The sequence below is a fragment of the Brassica napus genome, chromosome A9, assembly GCF_020379485.1.
Source record: "Brassica napus cultivar Da-Ae chromosome A9, Da-Ae, whole genome shotgun sequence".
NCBI classification, from domain to species: domain Eukaryota; kingdom Viridiplantae; phylum Streptophyta; class Magnoliopsida; order Brassicales; family Brassicaceae; genus Brassica; species Brassica napus.
This window is the reverse complement of record NC_063442.1, coordinates 10291196-10308708: the sequence shown is the minus strand read 5'-3', so window position 1 is coordinate 10308708 and position 17513 is coordinate 10291196. Positions and strand designations below refer to the sequence as shown.

The 17513-nt window shown below is 33.9% G+C and overlaps 1 protein-coding gene and 1 long non-coding RNA gene across 2 annotated transcripts; both read left to right on the top strand.

Moving 5' to 3' along the window:
* The first annotated feature begins 1089 nt into the window (after nt 1-1089).
* On the top strand, nt 1090-2810 carry LOC106376715 (NAC transcription factor 25). The gene is made up of 3 exons (XM_013816836.3): nt 1090-1390; nt 1541-1848; nt 2151-2810. The coding sequence occupies exons 1-3, from the start codon at nt 1204-1206 to the stop codon at nt 2619-2621; spliced, it is 966 nt and encodes a 321-aa protein (XP_013672290.1). The 5' UTR covers nt 1090-1203; the 3' UTR covers nt 2622-2810.
* Nucleotides 2811-15627: 12817 nt separating this feature from the next.
* On the top strand, nt 15628-17142 carry LOC125577850. The gene is made up of 2 exons (XR_007316250.1): nt 15628-16327; nt 16443-17142. It is a non-coding gene; the product is annotated as an uncharacterized LOC125577850 (long non-coding RNA).
* The last annotated feature ends 371 nt before the right edge of the window (nt 17143-17513 follow it).

Genomic DNA, 17513 nt, shown 5'->3' with positions numbered 1-17513 from the left:
CACACATAAGGCTTCTCCAAGCACACATAATCTCAAACGAAAGTGACCCACCCAAAATCATTAGCTTCTATGACTCTATGAACCATAAAAAATGTAGAATCAAAATCTTGGGTTTTTTTAGCTGAATGTGGAGGGAAAGTGAAAGATATGTTGTGTTTAGTTCATAAGAATGGAAAAAGAAGAACGGTAAATCGATTTTGGGAGCATTAAGAGCTTCAAATTGGTTGTTCATGGTGGTTAGGGTATTGATGACAATGACAATTTTGTAATTACTTGAAGATTATACCCATGGTGAGATCGAGTAAAAATGTCATTTTTGAAAAGAAATTTTTTTTTATGGCATTTTCGTGAATTATATGAACTTATGGAGTGAATAGGGCAAAACGAATTTCCAAAAAAAAAAAGAGTTAGTTTTGTGTTTGACTTTGAGTTCTAGATCAATTTTGCAAAAAAACACTTATATAGTTTCACTAGTGTTACTAATTTGGGCTAAATCTCAGGTCCATGCCCTTTCAATAGATTTTTCAATCACACAAATTTTTAAAAACATTATTTCTTCTGAAGGCTTTCAAATTAAAGGATAACTAGTTTTACAATTTTCCTAGATTAGTTAGTATCTTTTTAATGTTAAAATTGATAAGGTAATAAATAATTTAAATTGAAACCACAAAAGGCTTTAAAATTCACAGAAAAGAAAGTTAATCAAAACCATCTGTTAAATGTATTTGTTACGGTCGAGTTTATTTTTTTTTATATTATCGTAATAAGTTAAAGTTTGATTGCAAAAAAAAAAAACACAATGCTCATGCAATATTCAAGTAAAAAATGCATATAAGACAGAATTCCCACATTTATATTCTTATATATAAAAGTTTTGCAAAAAAACCCAAAATGAGGTATGTGCGTGATGTGTAGCATAAGAAAGGCATGACATAAGGCAGTTCGAAAAAACCTGCCTTTTCTCCAACATTTAATGCACATTGGCCGCTTATTCTGGGCCCCACGATTAGCCACGTGTCATTTTCTTATCAAGGGACCCAGTTCGGTACTCGTATGCACACACAAACCTAACACCTATTTCTTCTTGCATCTTATATGATACGCCTTCACTCTCCAAAATATCAAAATCCTCTGCTTACATATTCTCCCTTGAGTATCATGAGACGGTCTTCGTAGAATAACTCATTTGAAAATAGCGAGTTGATGGAAAACATGGGGGATTCGACCATAGGGCCGGGTCATCCGCATCTCCCTCCCGGATTTCGGTTTCATCCGACCGACGAAGAACTTGTAGTTCATTACCTCAAGAAGAAAGCTGCTTCTATTCCACTACCGGTCTCAATCATCGCCGAGATTGATCTTTACAAGTTTGATCCTTGGGAGCTTCCAAGTATATACACTTACCTATATATTTCCTAATTTGTTTTTTGCTGTTTCGATTAAAATGCATAGTTAGTTAGATTATGAGTCCATTGACATCTTTTCTTTTACTGATGGATGGTGATCACTTGGTTAACGTACGGTATTTTGAATGGTTTAGGCAAGGCGAGTTTTGGAGAACAAGAGTGGTACTTCTTTAGTCCTAGAGATCGGAAGTATCCCAATGGGGTTAGGCCGAATCGGGCAGCAACTTCTGGTTACTGGAAAGCCACGGGAACCGATAAACCAATATTTACGTGCAATAGTCACAAGGTTGGGGTCAAGAAAGCGCTTGTGTTCTATGGTGGAAAACCTCCTAAAGGGATTAAAACTGATTGGATCATGCATGAATATCGCCTCACTGATGGTAACCTTAACACAGCTGCCAAGCCACCCGACTCAACCACGTCAAGGAAAAACTCACTACGGGTATGCGAAATGGTCTAACATCTACTAACAATTTTTGGTCATCGGCTTATATAGATTCTAAGATATAAAATAAGGTCCTCATACCGTCACCACGTGGAAAATTATCTAACATCTACTTGTTAGTCTACAACATTGTTTCACGTGGGAAACTCGAGCAAAAATATTATTTTGGGTATAATTCATGATAGTCTCTATTAAATGAGTTGATACGACTAACGCGTACGCTATTAATTATTATATACTAAATATATGTAATATGGTTTGGTGTATTTATTAATGTAATACGAATCCAAAAATCGCAGCTAGACGATTGGGTTCTTTGTAGGATCTATAAGAAGAATAGTTCACAAAGACCAACAATGGAGAGAGTATTACTAAGAGAAGATCTCATGGAAGGAATGCTCTCAAAATCATCTGCTAATTCATCTTCCACATCGGTCTTAGACAACAACAACAATAATAATAACGAAGAACACTTTTTCGATGGTATGGCCGTTTCTTCAGACAAACGTTCCTTGTGTGGTCAGTATCGTATAGGTCATGAGGCCTCTGGATCATCTTCTTTCGGGTCCTTCTTATCGAGCAAGAGGTTCCATCATACGAGTGATCTCAATAATGACAACTACAATGTCTCATTTGTCTCAATGCTTAGTGAAATTCCTCAGAGTTCAGGGTTTCATGGAAATGGAGTCATCGATACGACGTCGACTCTAGCTGATCATGGGGTTTTAAGACAGGCGTTTCAGCTCCCTAACATGAACTGGCACCCATAATCTACATAGCTATGTATGTATGTATTTATGCAGACACAATATAGTTGATACAGTATATAGATAAATTTATATATACACACGTGATCTCACATATGTATGCGTATCTGTTTACGTCAAGAAAGGTCTATACGTCTCTTTCTACTCCATGGTTGCAAGATGTATACTAATAACAGAAGCAGATTAATTACAGCTATGAAAGTGTATTTTCCTCCTAGAATCAGCTAGATAATTTTTTTTTTTTTGCTTAAAAAGATAAGTTAGATAAATTAAATATGCCACATATGATATCAAATTTTAGTTTAATTGTTATATATTCCATAAAAATGTAAAATCCTTTTAAATGTAATTTACTATTTGAATGAAATTGATTGTCTTACACAATATATCATGTGAGTTTATATAAAACAAAATTCGTGTTTCGTTTGATTATTTATTTGGGGCTAATAAAAGTAAGTCTTTTTTTGGAGAAGTGCTTGCATATGCCGTGGTACTTCCTTCTCACAAATGAGTACCAAAAGTGGATCACACCCTATAGGGTGATGTATGGGGCTTCGGGTCTTCCTAGTCAGTTTAAAAGTAAGATTTATGGGCAAAAAATTTTTTAGACCCTTTTCAGTTTTTGGAAATTTTTTTTTCTAAATATTTTTAAAAAAGTCAAAGGATTTTAAGTTTTAAAATTATTTCGGTTTTGTTGTAAACTATAGAGGTGGATGTTCGGGTACCTATTTGGATTTGGTTTAAATATTTTGGTTAAGATGTTTACTACCTTCTCTGATAATTTTATATTTGGATTTGGTTCAATTCGGTAAGTTTCAGGTTCGATTATTTTCAGATATAACTGAAGTATCCAAAACTTTTATTAAATATTCATATATATAATGGAAATATTTTGGTTTTTATCAAATCTTATATTTATACCTGAACTAATATAAATATCTGAAAATAAACTGAAGTTTAAATAACCAAAATACCCAAGTTATCAACAAAAAATACAAAATGTCTAGGTATAAGGAAATATATGTTTTAAGGAAACATTTTATATAAATTTGGGTATTTTAATATTTTCTTTGTGTGGTGGTAAGAAAACGTGTTTTTTTTGGAGAGAGATACAATTCACCTTCGTCAATCGAGTCACACGTATCTAACATATTTATATCTAACGATTTTCTACAAAGTGGTGACGAAAAGTATAATTTGTACAAATCTTTTCATTTTTCAATTCGTTCCGATCCATTAGCTTGTAGAGCTATTTACTCGATTGCAGACATTTCTGGAACACAATAGAGGGACAAAGAGTCAATTTTGAAAGAACGTATTGTCAAACTCTTTCAGATATGAATCTATCCGATTCAGAAGAGAAGAGCTTGCATCAGTATCTCAATTTCAATTCAAACGTGGGTTTGATTCACACTCCATGTTCTGAGAAATATTTATAGAGGAAAAAACGGAGTCTTTGCCTAAAAAAATGCATTGTCAAAGGACAGATGGATAGAACCTTTCAACGAGATAGTGCTTTTTCAACTCTCATGGTTCCTTACTTCAAAAGGGTACAAATATCTAAATTTGATATTTTTAGATAATTTTTCAGACCTATTGCGGATACTAAGTAACAGTAAAAAATTTGTATCCATTTTTCATGATATTATGCATGGATTATATATATCATGGCAAATTCTTTAGAAAAAAACTGTCTCTTCCACAAAGAAATCTGATAGGTGAGATTTCGAGTAAGTCTTTACATAATTTTTTTCTGTCCGAAGAAATGATTCATCGAAATAATGAGTCATCATTGATATCGACACATCTGAGATTGCCAAATGTCGTGAGGTCCTATATTCAATCATTTTTATTCTTTTGTTGCTTGATATATCGTTCGTACACATCTTCTCTTTGTTTTCCGAGCCTATAGTGAGTTACATACAGAATTCGAAAAGATCAAATCTTTGATGATTCCATCATACATGATTGAGTTGCGAAACTTATAGATAGGTATCCTACATATGAATAGAATTCTTTCTGGTTAAAGAATCTTTTTCTAGTTGCTCTGGAACAGTTAGGAGATTGTCTAGAAGAAATACAAGGTTCTGGCGTCGACATGCTACGGAGTGGTGATCCCGCTTATGGAGTCAAATCAATACGTTCTAAGAAGAAAGATTTGAAAATAAACTTCATCGATATCATCATCTCATAAGTGTCATACCAAATCACATCAATCGAATCACTTTTTCGAGAAATACGAGACATCTAAGTCTATTCATTGCTAAGAAAAAGAAAAAATGGAAGCGGTGATTGGATTGATGATAAAATCGAATCCTGGCTCGCGGATAGTGATTCGATTGATGATAAAGAAAGATAATCTTTGGCCCAGTTCTCCATCTTAAGAACAGAAAAAAATTATTGATCAAATTCTATTGAATCTGACTCATAGTGATCATTTATCAAAGAGTGACTTTGGTTATCAAATGATTTTGGATTCGGATATCCAATTTTTCTAACTCAATAGTTGTTTGAGTAATTTTCTATATCGGATTGGATTTGATCTCAGATTTTTTGGATTAGATTTGGGTTCAAATGTCGGGTCCGTCCACTCATAGTAAACCATTGTGTCTTTATACTTTAAGACACATTGTTTCTTTACTTTATTTAAATAGACACATTCTGATGGAGGAGCATTTTGTATGTGTTTTGAAAATTTTTGAGACAGAAATACCCTTGTTGGATAATCATGAGTTAACCAATTAGGTAAAAAAATAAATAGAAAGTAACTAAAAAGATACAAATTTAAATTAATAAAAATAATTGTTGGCTAAATAATAGATGTACCAAATAAAATATTATCGTATGAAAGAAAAATATACTATAGAAGTATATACTTTATCTCTCTTTCTCACAAAATAATATTTTTTACACTAATTGTTTTTTAAAATTTTCCTAACATAATATTTTTGTCACTACTATTTATTCTACTTTATAAAATAAATATATAAAATATATCATCTTTTTCTTGATATTTTGATATCCATATGTACATTTGTATTTTTCATAATTAAAAAAAACAATTTAAATTTATGTACGATGTATTTTGATATTTGTGTACATAGTTTGGTGGATACATAAATATGGATGACTTCTTAGTATCCATGGACTTGTTAGTGTTTTGGGGATAACATTTGGTGTTCATGTACATATATTGCGTGTTAACCATGGTTACTGTGGATAACCTATATCAATCGATATTATTTTTATGATGACTTTTTTTTACGACAGTATATCTGTCCCTCAAAACCATATGTAAATGTATGCCTGTTATATGTAGATGAAATTGATCTCAGTTCATTTTCTCTCTCGGCAATGATGTTGTGAAATAGAGAAAACAACAAAACAAAATTGAAACCCTAGAGAGAAAATGAACTGAGATAAATTTCCCTAACAAACTAGAAAATTTTAAGATTCCTATTTATAATGTTTCAAAAACTCAATTCTTTCCATTCTTTCTTGATCATATTTCTTGAAGTGCAATCTCATCTTCCAAAGCTCCACTACCATGAACATTAACTGTTAGTTTTAACTCATCATTTAACAACACCTTCTTCTCTTTCTTTTTATTTGCTTCCTCAATAGCATTTTTGCATTTTTCTTTATCATCTTTTGAAGACATTGGACAAGCAGAAACATTTCCAGGAATATTAGCAATGTGTTCTTTGATCCTATAAGCACCTCCTGAAAATTCTTTCCCACACAATTTGCATTTAATTTTGTCCACGTTCTTCGGATTCCAAAATTCCATAATCCCAAGCAATATATCTTTTGAATTTCTCTTCAAAACTGTTCTGTCTAATGTCCCAGCAGAATCCATATTCAAATTAGTATTCATTGAGTTTGAAAGATTCCTGAAAATACCAAGAGAAATAACGATGACCAACAACACTACTGACACGTGAATAATTTAGTAAACAAATCTATATTAATGATCTTTTCCTAGAAAGTCAGAACCATACAAACGCAACTGCTAATTCCTCTGAATTATATAAGATACTTTGCATTTTGTCGCAAGAATAATTTTCTATATATGTGATCGGTTAAGAAATGTGCTCATCAAAATTAATCACAAACTAAGACAGTCACACACGGAATCAAAATAAATAAACTTACCGAATAAAGTATTTAAAACCTACTGGCTTAAAATAAGGATACATCGTGGCCTAGTGATCAAGATTTAAAGGCTTATACACCCAGTTCTGGAATTCGAATCCCAGACAACACAATTTCTATAAGAAGAGGTCTGGGTTTCAATTCCCGAAAAAGGCGAATTATACAGAAAAATTAGAGAAAACACTTACAAGAGATCTTCAGCATGGCGCAAAGAGTACCCGTCAGAAATGGATATCATAGGACTATTCAGGGTGATGCAGTCAGGTGTGAATCCTCATAAGACAGGTAGAATTGTCGGCTGTAATATCATCTATATAATGTTTCTCATAATTTGTACTAGCATAATTAACCGGATAAAAAAAATATAAGGATACTTTCATAGGAACAAAAAACTAATAACGATAGGGGAAGACAGGGATGACTTGGTACCTATATGATATGAACTGATTGTCCGTCGTAGCTAGCAAGCATAACTAAACGTGTTATTTATATGAGAGAATTGTTAAGTTAGGGTTTTCTTTATTTAGTTTCCGTTTACTAAAATTACATTAACTAAAAGTGTAGCATATATACTGTGACCTTATAAATGTCTGTATAAACACCGTATATGCACTCATCCAAACCATCACTGTATTATGCTGCCGTACTCTAAAAACAGTACAATATACTACTAAACAGCATATATACAACGTATATATATACGGGGGTATCAGCCGTATTTTAGAACACTGCTAAATATATATTAATGCTAATTAACAAAACTATTTAATTGTTACATCATATGTAAATACTGTTTACTGTACTTGTTTTATGCTGATGCCTTGATGGATCCTGGAAACATAATGGCCCTATCAATGGTGTAGTTTGTCATCTTCAGCGTTATTTGTATAATCAACCATTGCCGTGCTAAAAAAAATACTACGCAAATAACATTTTACCAAAAAATAAAATCAAAACGTCATGCTGATGCTGGTCATAGTACTCGTCACAATGATCAAAGAATCAAAACCATCCCGCTTTGAATGGTTTGACATAAAATTGTAGTAGCGTGTATGTTTTCAAAGGTGTGTTTAACGCTAATGGGCCTACCAAAAAAATAATTGTGAACGACAGACAAAGGGTATGACTATAATCATCATAGGAACAATATGAACGAATAGGAAGGGAATGAATAAGAATAATTTTTTAGGAATAAATTTTTAGGAATGATATCATTCCTTATCAAAATTGATGAGGAATTGATTTGTTCTATAATTCTCTACAAATAAAGGAATGAAGAGAAATAAAAAGGAAAACTTATTCCTCATGAACGGTAAAATCTTTAAGGAATATTAAGGAACATAATGTTCCTCTTCATTCCCTTTGTCACCAGTCACACCCAAACTGTTTGTTTATCGCCTTGCAAAAGCATAATTAATTAGTAAGCCAATTCAAAAAAGCACACTAATTAGACTGTTTCACGAGTAAACTGAACCTTCAATTAAGTTTTCATTTTTCCGATATATCACTAATTATCACTTCAGTCTTTTCTTTTCCTTTTTTTTTTGTGACAATATGTCATTAATATCGGATTAAAAAGGCAAAACCCAACAAACTAAAATGAACACTAATTTAATTATTTTTGAAATGGTTTGATAGGTCACGCATCAGCTTGATGAGTTTTCATAAAACAGCGACACATCTGCCAGAAAAATTCACCACCTCGAACTTTAAAAATCTGCTTCCACAAATCTTCATGTCTTCGTTCCATCCTTATCCATTCGTTTGCAAAGAAATCAATATCAACTGAAGAATCCAATTTCAACTAAATAAGTTTCTTCAACCGTCTGACTAGAGAGCGGTCATGTCTCCGGCATATCTCCGACCCAGAGATCTTCCCGCCCGCTAAGGATTGACGGCTCAACAAACACGATAATGCCTATTAGTGTTCATAATACACGCAAATGAGTAGTTAGAGTAATTAATTAAACACTTGTATATATAGTGAACATTGTACACACATTAATCTTAATTAATGAAGATATTTTCATTTTACTATCTTTGCCAGTGTCGTCCCGGTAAATTTGGTGGCCTAAAGCATATTTATGTACAATATCATATATTTATACTATAAATAAATATACATGTACTATATAATTTAGTAGATATTTTAGATAATTATAATATCAGATAATTAGTAGATATCTTAGTAAAATAAAAACCACTAGTTTAGTACAGTCAGATTATATAATATCAGATAATTAGTAGATATTTTAGTAAAATAAGAAACCACTAGTTTGCTTAAACTATTATTATTTGTAATCCTAAGTAACAAAAAAATAGAAACACATGCATAGATAACAAATAAATTATTTCAACTAAAAGAGATTGTTTCAAAAGAAATAAAAATTCAAAATAAGAGAACAACGCACATGTAAAAGAAAAGAAGAAAACATTACAAGTCAACATAAACCATAATGTTGAAGGTGCAAACTCCAATTCAAACAAAAAGTGAAAATAATATTTTTAACCACTTGACCATAATCATTTTTCAAAAAATGTGACCTCAAAAAATTTGTGGCCTAAAGCTCTTGTCTCGCTTGCCTTATGGCAGGGACGGCCCTGATCTTTGCTGATATGGTATCAGAATGACTGAGCTGAGCTCAACCATTTCTCTGATCACCTCCGATCATCGTCTTCGTTCACTCACTATCTCTGATCATTCATCATCTTCTTCATCTATGATCGTCATTGTTCCTCGACTCTTCGACTTTTGATTTCTTCGATCCATCTTCACTCTGCATCTCGCAATATCCAATCATCAGTTCTTCTTTCCCGATCATTCATCGTTGATATCTTCCAGTTTTGTCTAACAAAATGGAAAATTGAAAGTGTAACTCGAAATACAGAAGCTCAACTCTAAAGCTTCAGTCTCCAATTCATCGTGAATCTTCTCCAGCTTCCGATCCTCGTCGCGAAGCATTATGATCTTCAAATCGAGCTGTTAATCTTCCTAATCTTGATGTTCCAGCTGTGATTCGCTCTTCTAAACCGTTTGAGGTATCCAACTCTCCTGATAACATACATAGTCCTTACCACTTGCATCGCTCCAATCATTCAGGCTCAGTACTAGCATCTGAGGCTCTAGATGGAACGAACTATAGCATTTGGACTATTGCTATGACTATTAGTTTAGAAGTTAAGAACAAACTAGGATTTATTGATTGATTTATTGTTATGTTTGCTGAGAACAGGCCCGGCTCAAGACTTCCGTAGGCCCTGTGCTATATATTAAAATAAATATATACACATTATTTAAAATAATTAAAACAATGACATGTTAAAAGTTTGTTGATTAAAGATATCTTTGATTTACAAATTCACCAAGGTAAAGACACGTGTTTCTGGCTTCTTCTTCTTCCCCAGCGATATACCTATAACTCTGAACTTTCTTCAGCCCCTTCCCTTGTGCATATTTGTTGGATAATGATATTTTTATAAATTTTTGGGCCCTAAATCTTAAGGAAATTTAAGAACAAAATTTATGACCCTGTGCTTAAGTACTCCTCGCACACCCCTAAAACCGGTCCTGGCTGAGAATGATCCTTTCCACAAGTTTGCGTACCGTTGCAACAGTATGGTCAAATCATGGTTGCTCAACAGTGTCTCTAAACAGATATACACAAGTATTTTGTAGTTTAAAGCAGCCTCTGAAATGTGGAAAGATTTATACACTCGATTCCACAATTCAAATCTTTCAAGACTATACAAGCTTAGTCATCAACTACTCTCTTCGTCATGGAATCATGGATATGTATTCTTATCATACTAAGACACAATCCGTATGGGAAAAACTCAACAGTCTACATGCTCTAGCTCAAAAGATTGAAGGTCTCATGACTTAAAATGAGAATAACAGAGTTAATGACTTCCTCATGGGTCTCAATGACAGTTATGATCATGTGCATAGTCAAATCCTCATGAAAATTTTTCCACCATCTTTATCTGAGGTATACAATATTCTGAATCATGAAGATAGTCAACGTTCTGCAAGAACTTCTTCTCAGTCTGGTGTTGATGCATGTGCATTCCAAGTCTCTGTGAATGCTCCGTATGGGAAGTCTTGTCCAGTATACTCATTATGGAGGTTTTGGTCACATTATTAATTGATGCTACAAGATCCATGGCTATCCATCGGGTCTCAAACCAAGAGGGAAAGTTTATCCTCCGAAGAAAACTTCCTCTCAACATGTACCTGCTTCCACAAATGCAATCACTTCAGAGTTAAGTGACAAAAATAAGTCATCTTCAAATATTGTGAATACTTCCATGTCTTCATCTCTTACTCCAGAACAACTGCAAAAGTTCATTGTCTACTTTCAGTGCTTAACTACAAGACCAGAGCGATACACCAATATGTAATGGACTTCTTCCTTCTCTTTTAGTTGTACCATCGGCTTGCAAAGCGTTTGGTATGTCCCTACCTTTATACACTTTTTCTCTTATTGGCATGCTTTCAGCTCTCTCTTCTGAAAATGCATTAGTATCAAGTGACGTTTGGTCTTGGGTAATAGATTCGGGTACTACACATCACGTTTGTCATAATAGATCTCTTTTCACCACTTTAAAACCTTTACTAAATACCTTTGTAACTTTACCAACTTGAAACTCAGTGAGCATCATTGTTATAGGTCCAATTACACTCAGTGATAACATAACTTTGAAAAACTTATTGTTCATTCCCCAATTTCATTTCAATTAGCTGAGTGTTAGTTGTCTTACTAAGGATACATAATCTATGGTTGGTTTCACTTCTAGTGCTTGTTTTATACATGATCTTACACGGGAGTTGATGATTGGCAAGGGTAGAAAAGTTTACAACCTCTATGTTCTTGATTCAGGTTATCTGCTTCCTGCTTCTTTTAATAATAATCAGAACAAAATAGTTTTTGCTTCTTTCATAGATAATCGCATTTAGCATTCTCATTTAGGACATCCATCTATGGAAAAGATTGATACTTTATCTCATCTTTTGTCCTTGAATAAATATAAGAAAAAAAAATCATTTCATTGTAATGTTTGTCCTCAAGCAAAACAAAAACATTTATCATTCCCGTCTGATAATCATATAAGTACCGATTGCTTTGATTTGATTCAATTGACGTCTGGGGTCTATTCTCTTTTCAAACTCATGATGGTTACAAACATTTCATGACAATAGTCGTGCTACTTGGATTTATATGTTAAAATCCAAATATGATATCTTGTATGTCTTTCCTACTTTCACCAAAATGATTGAAACTCAATTTAGCAAAACCATTAAGTTTGTTAGAAATATTGATAATGCTCTTGAGTAACTTTTGGAACTCTTTTTAAAGACAAAAGTATTCTTGCCCTGTAACCCCAAAACAAAACTCAGTAGTAGAAAGGAAACACCAACATATTTTAAATGTTGCTAGGGACTTCTCTTTCAATCCTATATCGGAAGCGGGGGGGGGGGGGGGGGGGGGGGGGGGGGGGAATGCATGATGACTGTTGTGTTTCTTATTAATCGCTTACCTTGACATGTTCTTAAAAAAAATCTCCCATTCAAATTCTCATGAACAAAATACATGATAATCATTCTCTTAGAAGTTTTGGTTGTCTTTGTTACAAGAGTACATCTCTTAAGGGTAGAACTAAGTTTGATCCTAGGGCAAAAGCTTGCATATTTATAGGATATCCAACAGGTTATAAGCGTTATATGTTACTTGATTGTGAAACTAATGGCATTTCCACTTCTCGGCTTGTCATATTTCATGAAACAATATTTAATTTTTATGGTTCCTCTCTTTCTGACACCGCAAAAGCTTTCTTTCCACGTCTTGCTCTTCCTGATGATATTGTACCTTCTTAACCACCATCTTCCGGTGAAACATCAGCTCATGTCTATTCACCTTCTGATGTAGGCATGCTTTCTGAAACTGCATCTCGTTTAAAGAAAAGACAATCTTATTTGAAAGACTGTTTGGGCAATTATGTTCATTTTCTTTATCCTTTATCAGACTTCCTTTCCTATGACAAACTTTCCTCTTCTTATTTTTACTTTATCAACTCTTCCACCTGCATGATGATTGCTCCTTCCACTTTTAATGAGGCGAAGAATTCCAAAATCTGGTGTAAAGCTGTGGATGATGAGTTTGAGTCTTTAGAAAAGTTTGATACTTGGTCAGTTTGTTTTCTCCCTGAAGGCAAGAAGACCATTGGATGCATATGGCTATTTAAACTCAAACCGAATGCAAACGGATCAGTTGAGCGTCCTAAGGTCGTTTAGTGGCAAAAGGGTATACACATCAAGAACGAATATACTTTGTGGATACCTTCTCTCCGGTTGCCAAGATGGTGACTGTCAAAATGATATTTGCCCTGGCTGCTAAGAAGAAATGGTTTCTTCATCAGTTAGACATTTCTAACGCTTTTTTCAATAGTGATTTGTCTGAAGAGATATATATGGATATTCCTCAAGGTTATGCAGAAAGAAAGGGGGACAATCTGCCACATAATGCAATATTAATACTCAAGAAGTCTATCTACGGGCTTAAACAAGCATCTCGTCATGAAAATATTAATGGTGATCACACTCTCTTTTGGTCTCATTCGGCTGACAAGTTTCTCATGGTTCTGGTCTACATAGATGATATTCTCATTGCCAGCAATTCAGAGACTTCTATCTCTATGTTGATCACTCAACTGTCTTCTTGTTTTGAGTTCCGGGATATTGGCTAACCGAGATACATCCTGGGCATTGAAATTGGTTGTTCTGCATTAGGGATTTCCTTATATCAACACAAGTATATACTTGACCTTCTTACTGATGCTGGATTACTGGATTGTCGTCTTTCCCCTGTTCCCATGGATCCTAGCATCAAGCTTTCGTCTCAAGATGGTGAACTCATTCCTAATGCTGAAGCTTATCGAGGATTGGGAAAGTACTATATCTTACCATTATACGTCCGGACATATGCTTTGCTGTTCAAAAGCTATGACAATATTCTTCAACTCCTCAAGTTCCTCATCTCAAAGCTGCACAAAAAGTTCTTCATTATTTCAAATGAACCATCGGCCAAGCTATATTTTACCCCGTTCATGATGACTTTCAGGTCAAAGCATTGTGTGATTCAGATTGGTCACAATGTCCTGCTTCTCAACGTTCTATCTCCGGGTTTTGCATCTTCATTGGCAACTCTTTGGTGTCCTGGAAATCGAAGAATCAATTTGTCTTTTCTCATTCATCCGCTGAGGCTGAATATTGTTCTATGGCCTTCACTACTAAAAAAGTTATATGGCTATCTCGAAAGGTAAATGAATTGCAGGTTTCTGCTCCAATAATACCAGTTCTTTATTGTGATAGTACTGCAGCTCTTCATATAGTTAAGAACCATGTATATCACGAGAGAACCAAGCATATAGATAGGGATTGTCACTCCATTTCAGAGAAGATTGTAGCTGGTCAGATCAAGACACTTCATGTGAGATCAGAGAATTAGCTCGCGGATCCGTTCACTAAGCCACTCAATTCTACTCTGTTTTATAAACTCATGTCCAAGATGGGTTTTCATGAACTTCCAACGCCATCTTGAAGGGGACTATTAGTGTTCATAATACTTGTAAATGAGTAGTTAGAGTAGATAATTAAACACTTGTAGTGAACATTATACACATATTAATGTTAATGCAGATATTTTCACTTTACTCTCTTTGTTAATATTGCCCTGCAAAGGTTGGTGCTTTCGTTTGATTAAAGGTTGGCTGGGATTGATTTGATTCACCGAGAGTCTCTTCGAGAAACTGATCCAAGATCGAACTTTTATTACAATCGACCTGATAAAGATATAAGACCATGAAGAAACTGATCAGTTCCGGATCGAAACAATACAAAATAGCCACTGCTAAATACAAAATCTGATTAAACCAAAAAAGAAATCGAAATATGTTACAACAAAAAGATAAAACTCGAATTCCTATGAAAGGTGGAAATTTGATAAGTATCACTTCAGTCAATATCACTTCAATCACTAATATATCCACCACTCTTTTAAAAGAATTATATATATATATATCCACCCCTCACTCTGTCACACTTACTTAAACAATATTTTCATAAAATACGAAAATAGTACAAAGTCCACCACTCACACTCTTTCCCTCCCTTCCACACCTGTTTTCAACGGTTCTTTTCCTTTCAATTGTACAATATTTTTCTTTTAACGAACTCTAATGAAACCACAATTTTCGGATTCTAACTCTGCGAGACAAAACGACCAAAACGTACATATGCATGTTGAATGCAGCTGTAACGAAAACGACATACGGAACTGTAACCAGTTAAATATGACCCCTATGCACAAAACCCAAACTTAGCACCGAATCAATTAACCACAGATTTTTATTGAATTTCATGCATATTGTAATTTATATACCTTTATGTTGATCAGAGCCGTGCCTACTTGAGAATATTTGAAGCACTTGTTTATGTTTAATAACTTTTACAAAAAAAAATCATAGGGCATAATATATTTTTGTAATTCCACTTGATAATGTTACCGGTCAGAACAATCGTTTCCTCTCAATCAATAATATGTTTAAAGTTTTTATCATCTAGTTAGTTTTTTTAATGAAAGACTCAAATATGTGTTTTTGTAAATTTAAAGAACGATAAACAAGGCAACTAATTTATATAAATTTGATAGTACCATTATTTTAAGAATATTAGCACAAATCTTCATATGCATGTTGTTAATTAAAACATATATCTTCGGGCACACTTCTTATAAGTGTAAATGAATGAATTAGCCTAGCAAACAATGTTATGGAACGGCTCTTCCATTGAGTTCGAACTATCCATAGATGCTTTGAAGTTGGATACATAGTTTAATAAAATATTTATTTTGTATATTTTGGATTTTATGTAGAAAGTAATTTTCTGTTATATATTCCATCCGTATAATTTTAACCGTCGTTTTACGCGCACATATTAATAAAATATTTAGTTTGCATATTTTCTAAATAAAAAAAATTATTAACTATGTACATAATCATATTTTAACCAATATAAAATAAACATGAACTACCAAACTACTATTCCCTAATTACAAATCCAAATCTTTAAATCGGAGCTCATACTGCATGATCCAAGCCCAAGAAACAACCGATAACATCAGAATTAGAAATAAGCTTGAGGAAGCAATTATCCCCGCGCTATACTGGCTAACTGAAGGAAGACCAAATCCTATATTTCTACCAGATCATACCCCAAAGGCCTATTTGAGCCAAATACTCTTGAACCTTGGAGAATGTTTTGCGTTATTTAATATAAAAATGGGTAATTGCACTGGATATACACGATTGAAACATTATTTAGCTAACTGAACAATGCACTGTTAATAAAATTATAATCTCAAACTTTATCCCTATCACACTACTTCTGACAGTTGTATTTGCACATCATATTATTGTTTAAAAAAATTATTTCATTTTCCTCTATTTCCTCTCTCTTATGGATCAAAAGACGGAACAATGATTCTCTTTTTCAAGAAGTAACAAAAATTCAAACTTTTTCCTGCTTAAAGATTAAAACTTTATGTTTGATGATTGAAACTTTATGCTTAAAGATTGAAACTTTATATTGAAGACTGAAACTTTTTGATGCAGATTAGTAAACTGAAGTCTAAGCTTAACGGATAAGAAGAAGAGGAGGAAGAGAACAACGCCGTGATGATGGAGAGTGAATCGGTCAAGGAGGAAGAAGTTTTGTTGCCCGGGGGAAACGAGTAACGCGCCACTACGCCGGAGCTTCCAATCATAGTTCATCTCTGACGCGCCGTCATCGAAGTCGTCGCTGAAGTTAGGATTTTTCCCGATTGATGTGAGATCTTTGTTTGTCGATGGAGGTTCTCCGGGACCTGCATCCTCCAGTGCGACCTACGCTCATGCGGGTGGATTGATGAGAGACGCATAGATCCTCAGTGTAAGAAGACGAGCTCCAATCACAACTGTGGCGGTTAGGTGGGGTCAGTTATCAATCAGTTATCAATGAATTTGGTAATTTTGTTGAAGGTTCACAAGGATTTTGGTTGATTTGGGTGCTTGGTATCTCTGTATCTGTTGGTTTTAATTTTGTGTTCCATATTTTATTCTGAATTTATCTTGTTGTTCATCTTGTTCTTTGTTAGTTTGATTCCTTGTGGTAGGGCTGTAGTTTCTAGGAAACTTTTATTTCGCCGGTTTTCTTTCCGGTGACGTTAATATATGATCAGCCGGCTTAATGTTGTGATCCATGTATCCCTACCTTTGTATCTTGCTTTGGTTAGAAAGACAGTGTTTAAAAAAAAATATTTATCCTTTTTCCAAATGCCATAAGAGTAAGTTAAAGATTTCATCTTCGTAAATTTGTGGGCAATTGTACTCCTTTTTTTTTTCCTTTTGATCGACCACACATGTATTAACTGACACAAAGCGTATTGCAGACCTATCTATCTTACCCTAGCACTGCATGCTATCTATATACAGCGCAAGCTAAGTTCCCAGGGTCAGGTGAGTCTTTTCGCCTCTGTTTCTCTCTCCAACTATCTAAATATATTTTCCGTTGCATGATCTACTAATTAACTTATGTTTTGTGTATTTCTAGCCAATTTGGCCTATAAAAATTGTATTTCGCGGGAATCAAAACTACATCTTATATAAAGCCTTTAAATTGACTATGGCAAAGAAATTTCTACAATT

Excerpts from the sequence above, each read along its gene's own strand:
- LOC106376715 (XM_013816836.3), top strand. The coding sequence starts at position 1,204 with ATGGAAAACATGGGGGATTCGACCATAGGGCCGGGTCATCCGCATCTC. Across the intron at positions 1,391-1,540 it reads TGATCCTTGGGAGCTTCCAA|GCAAGGCGAGTTTTGGAGAA; the intron begins GTATATACACTT and ends TGAATGGTTTAG. Across the intron at positions 1,849-2,150 it reads CAAGGAAAAACTCACTACGG|CTAGACGATTGGGTTCTTTG; the intron begins GTATGCGAAATG and ends CAAAAATCGCAG.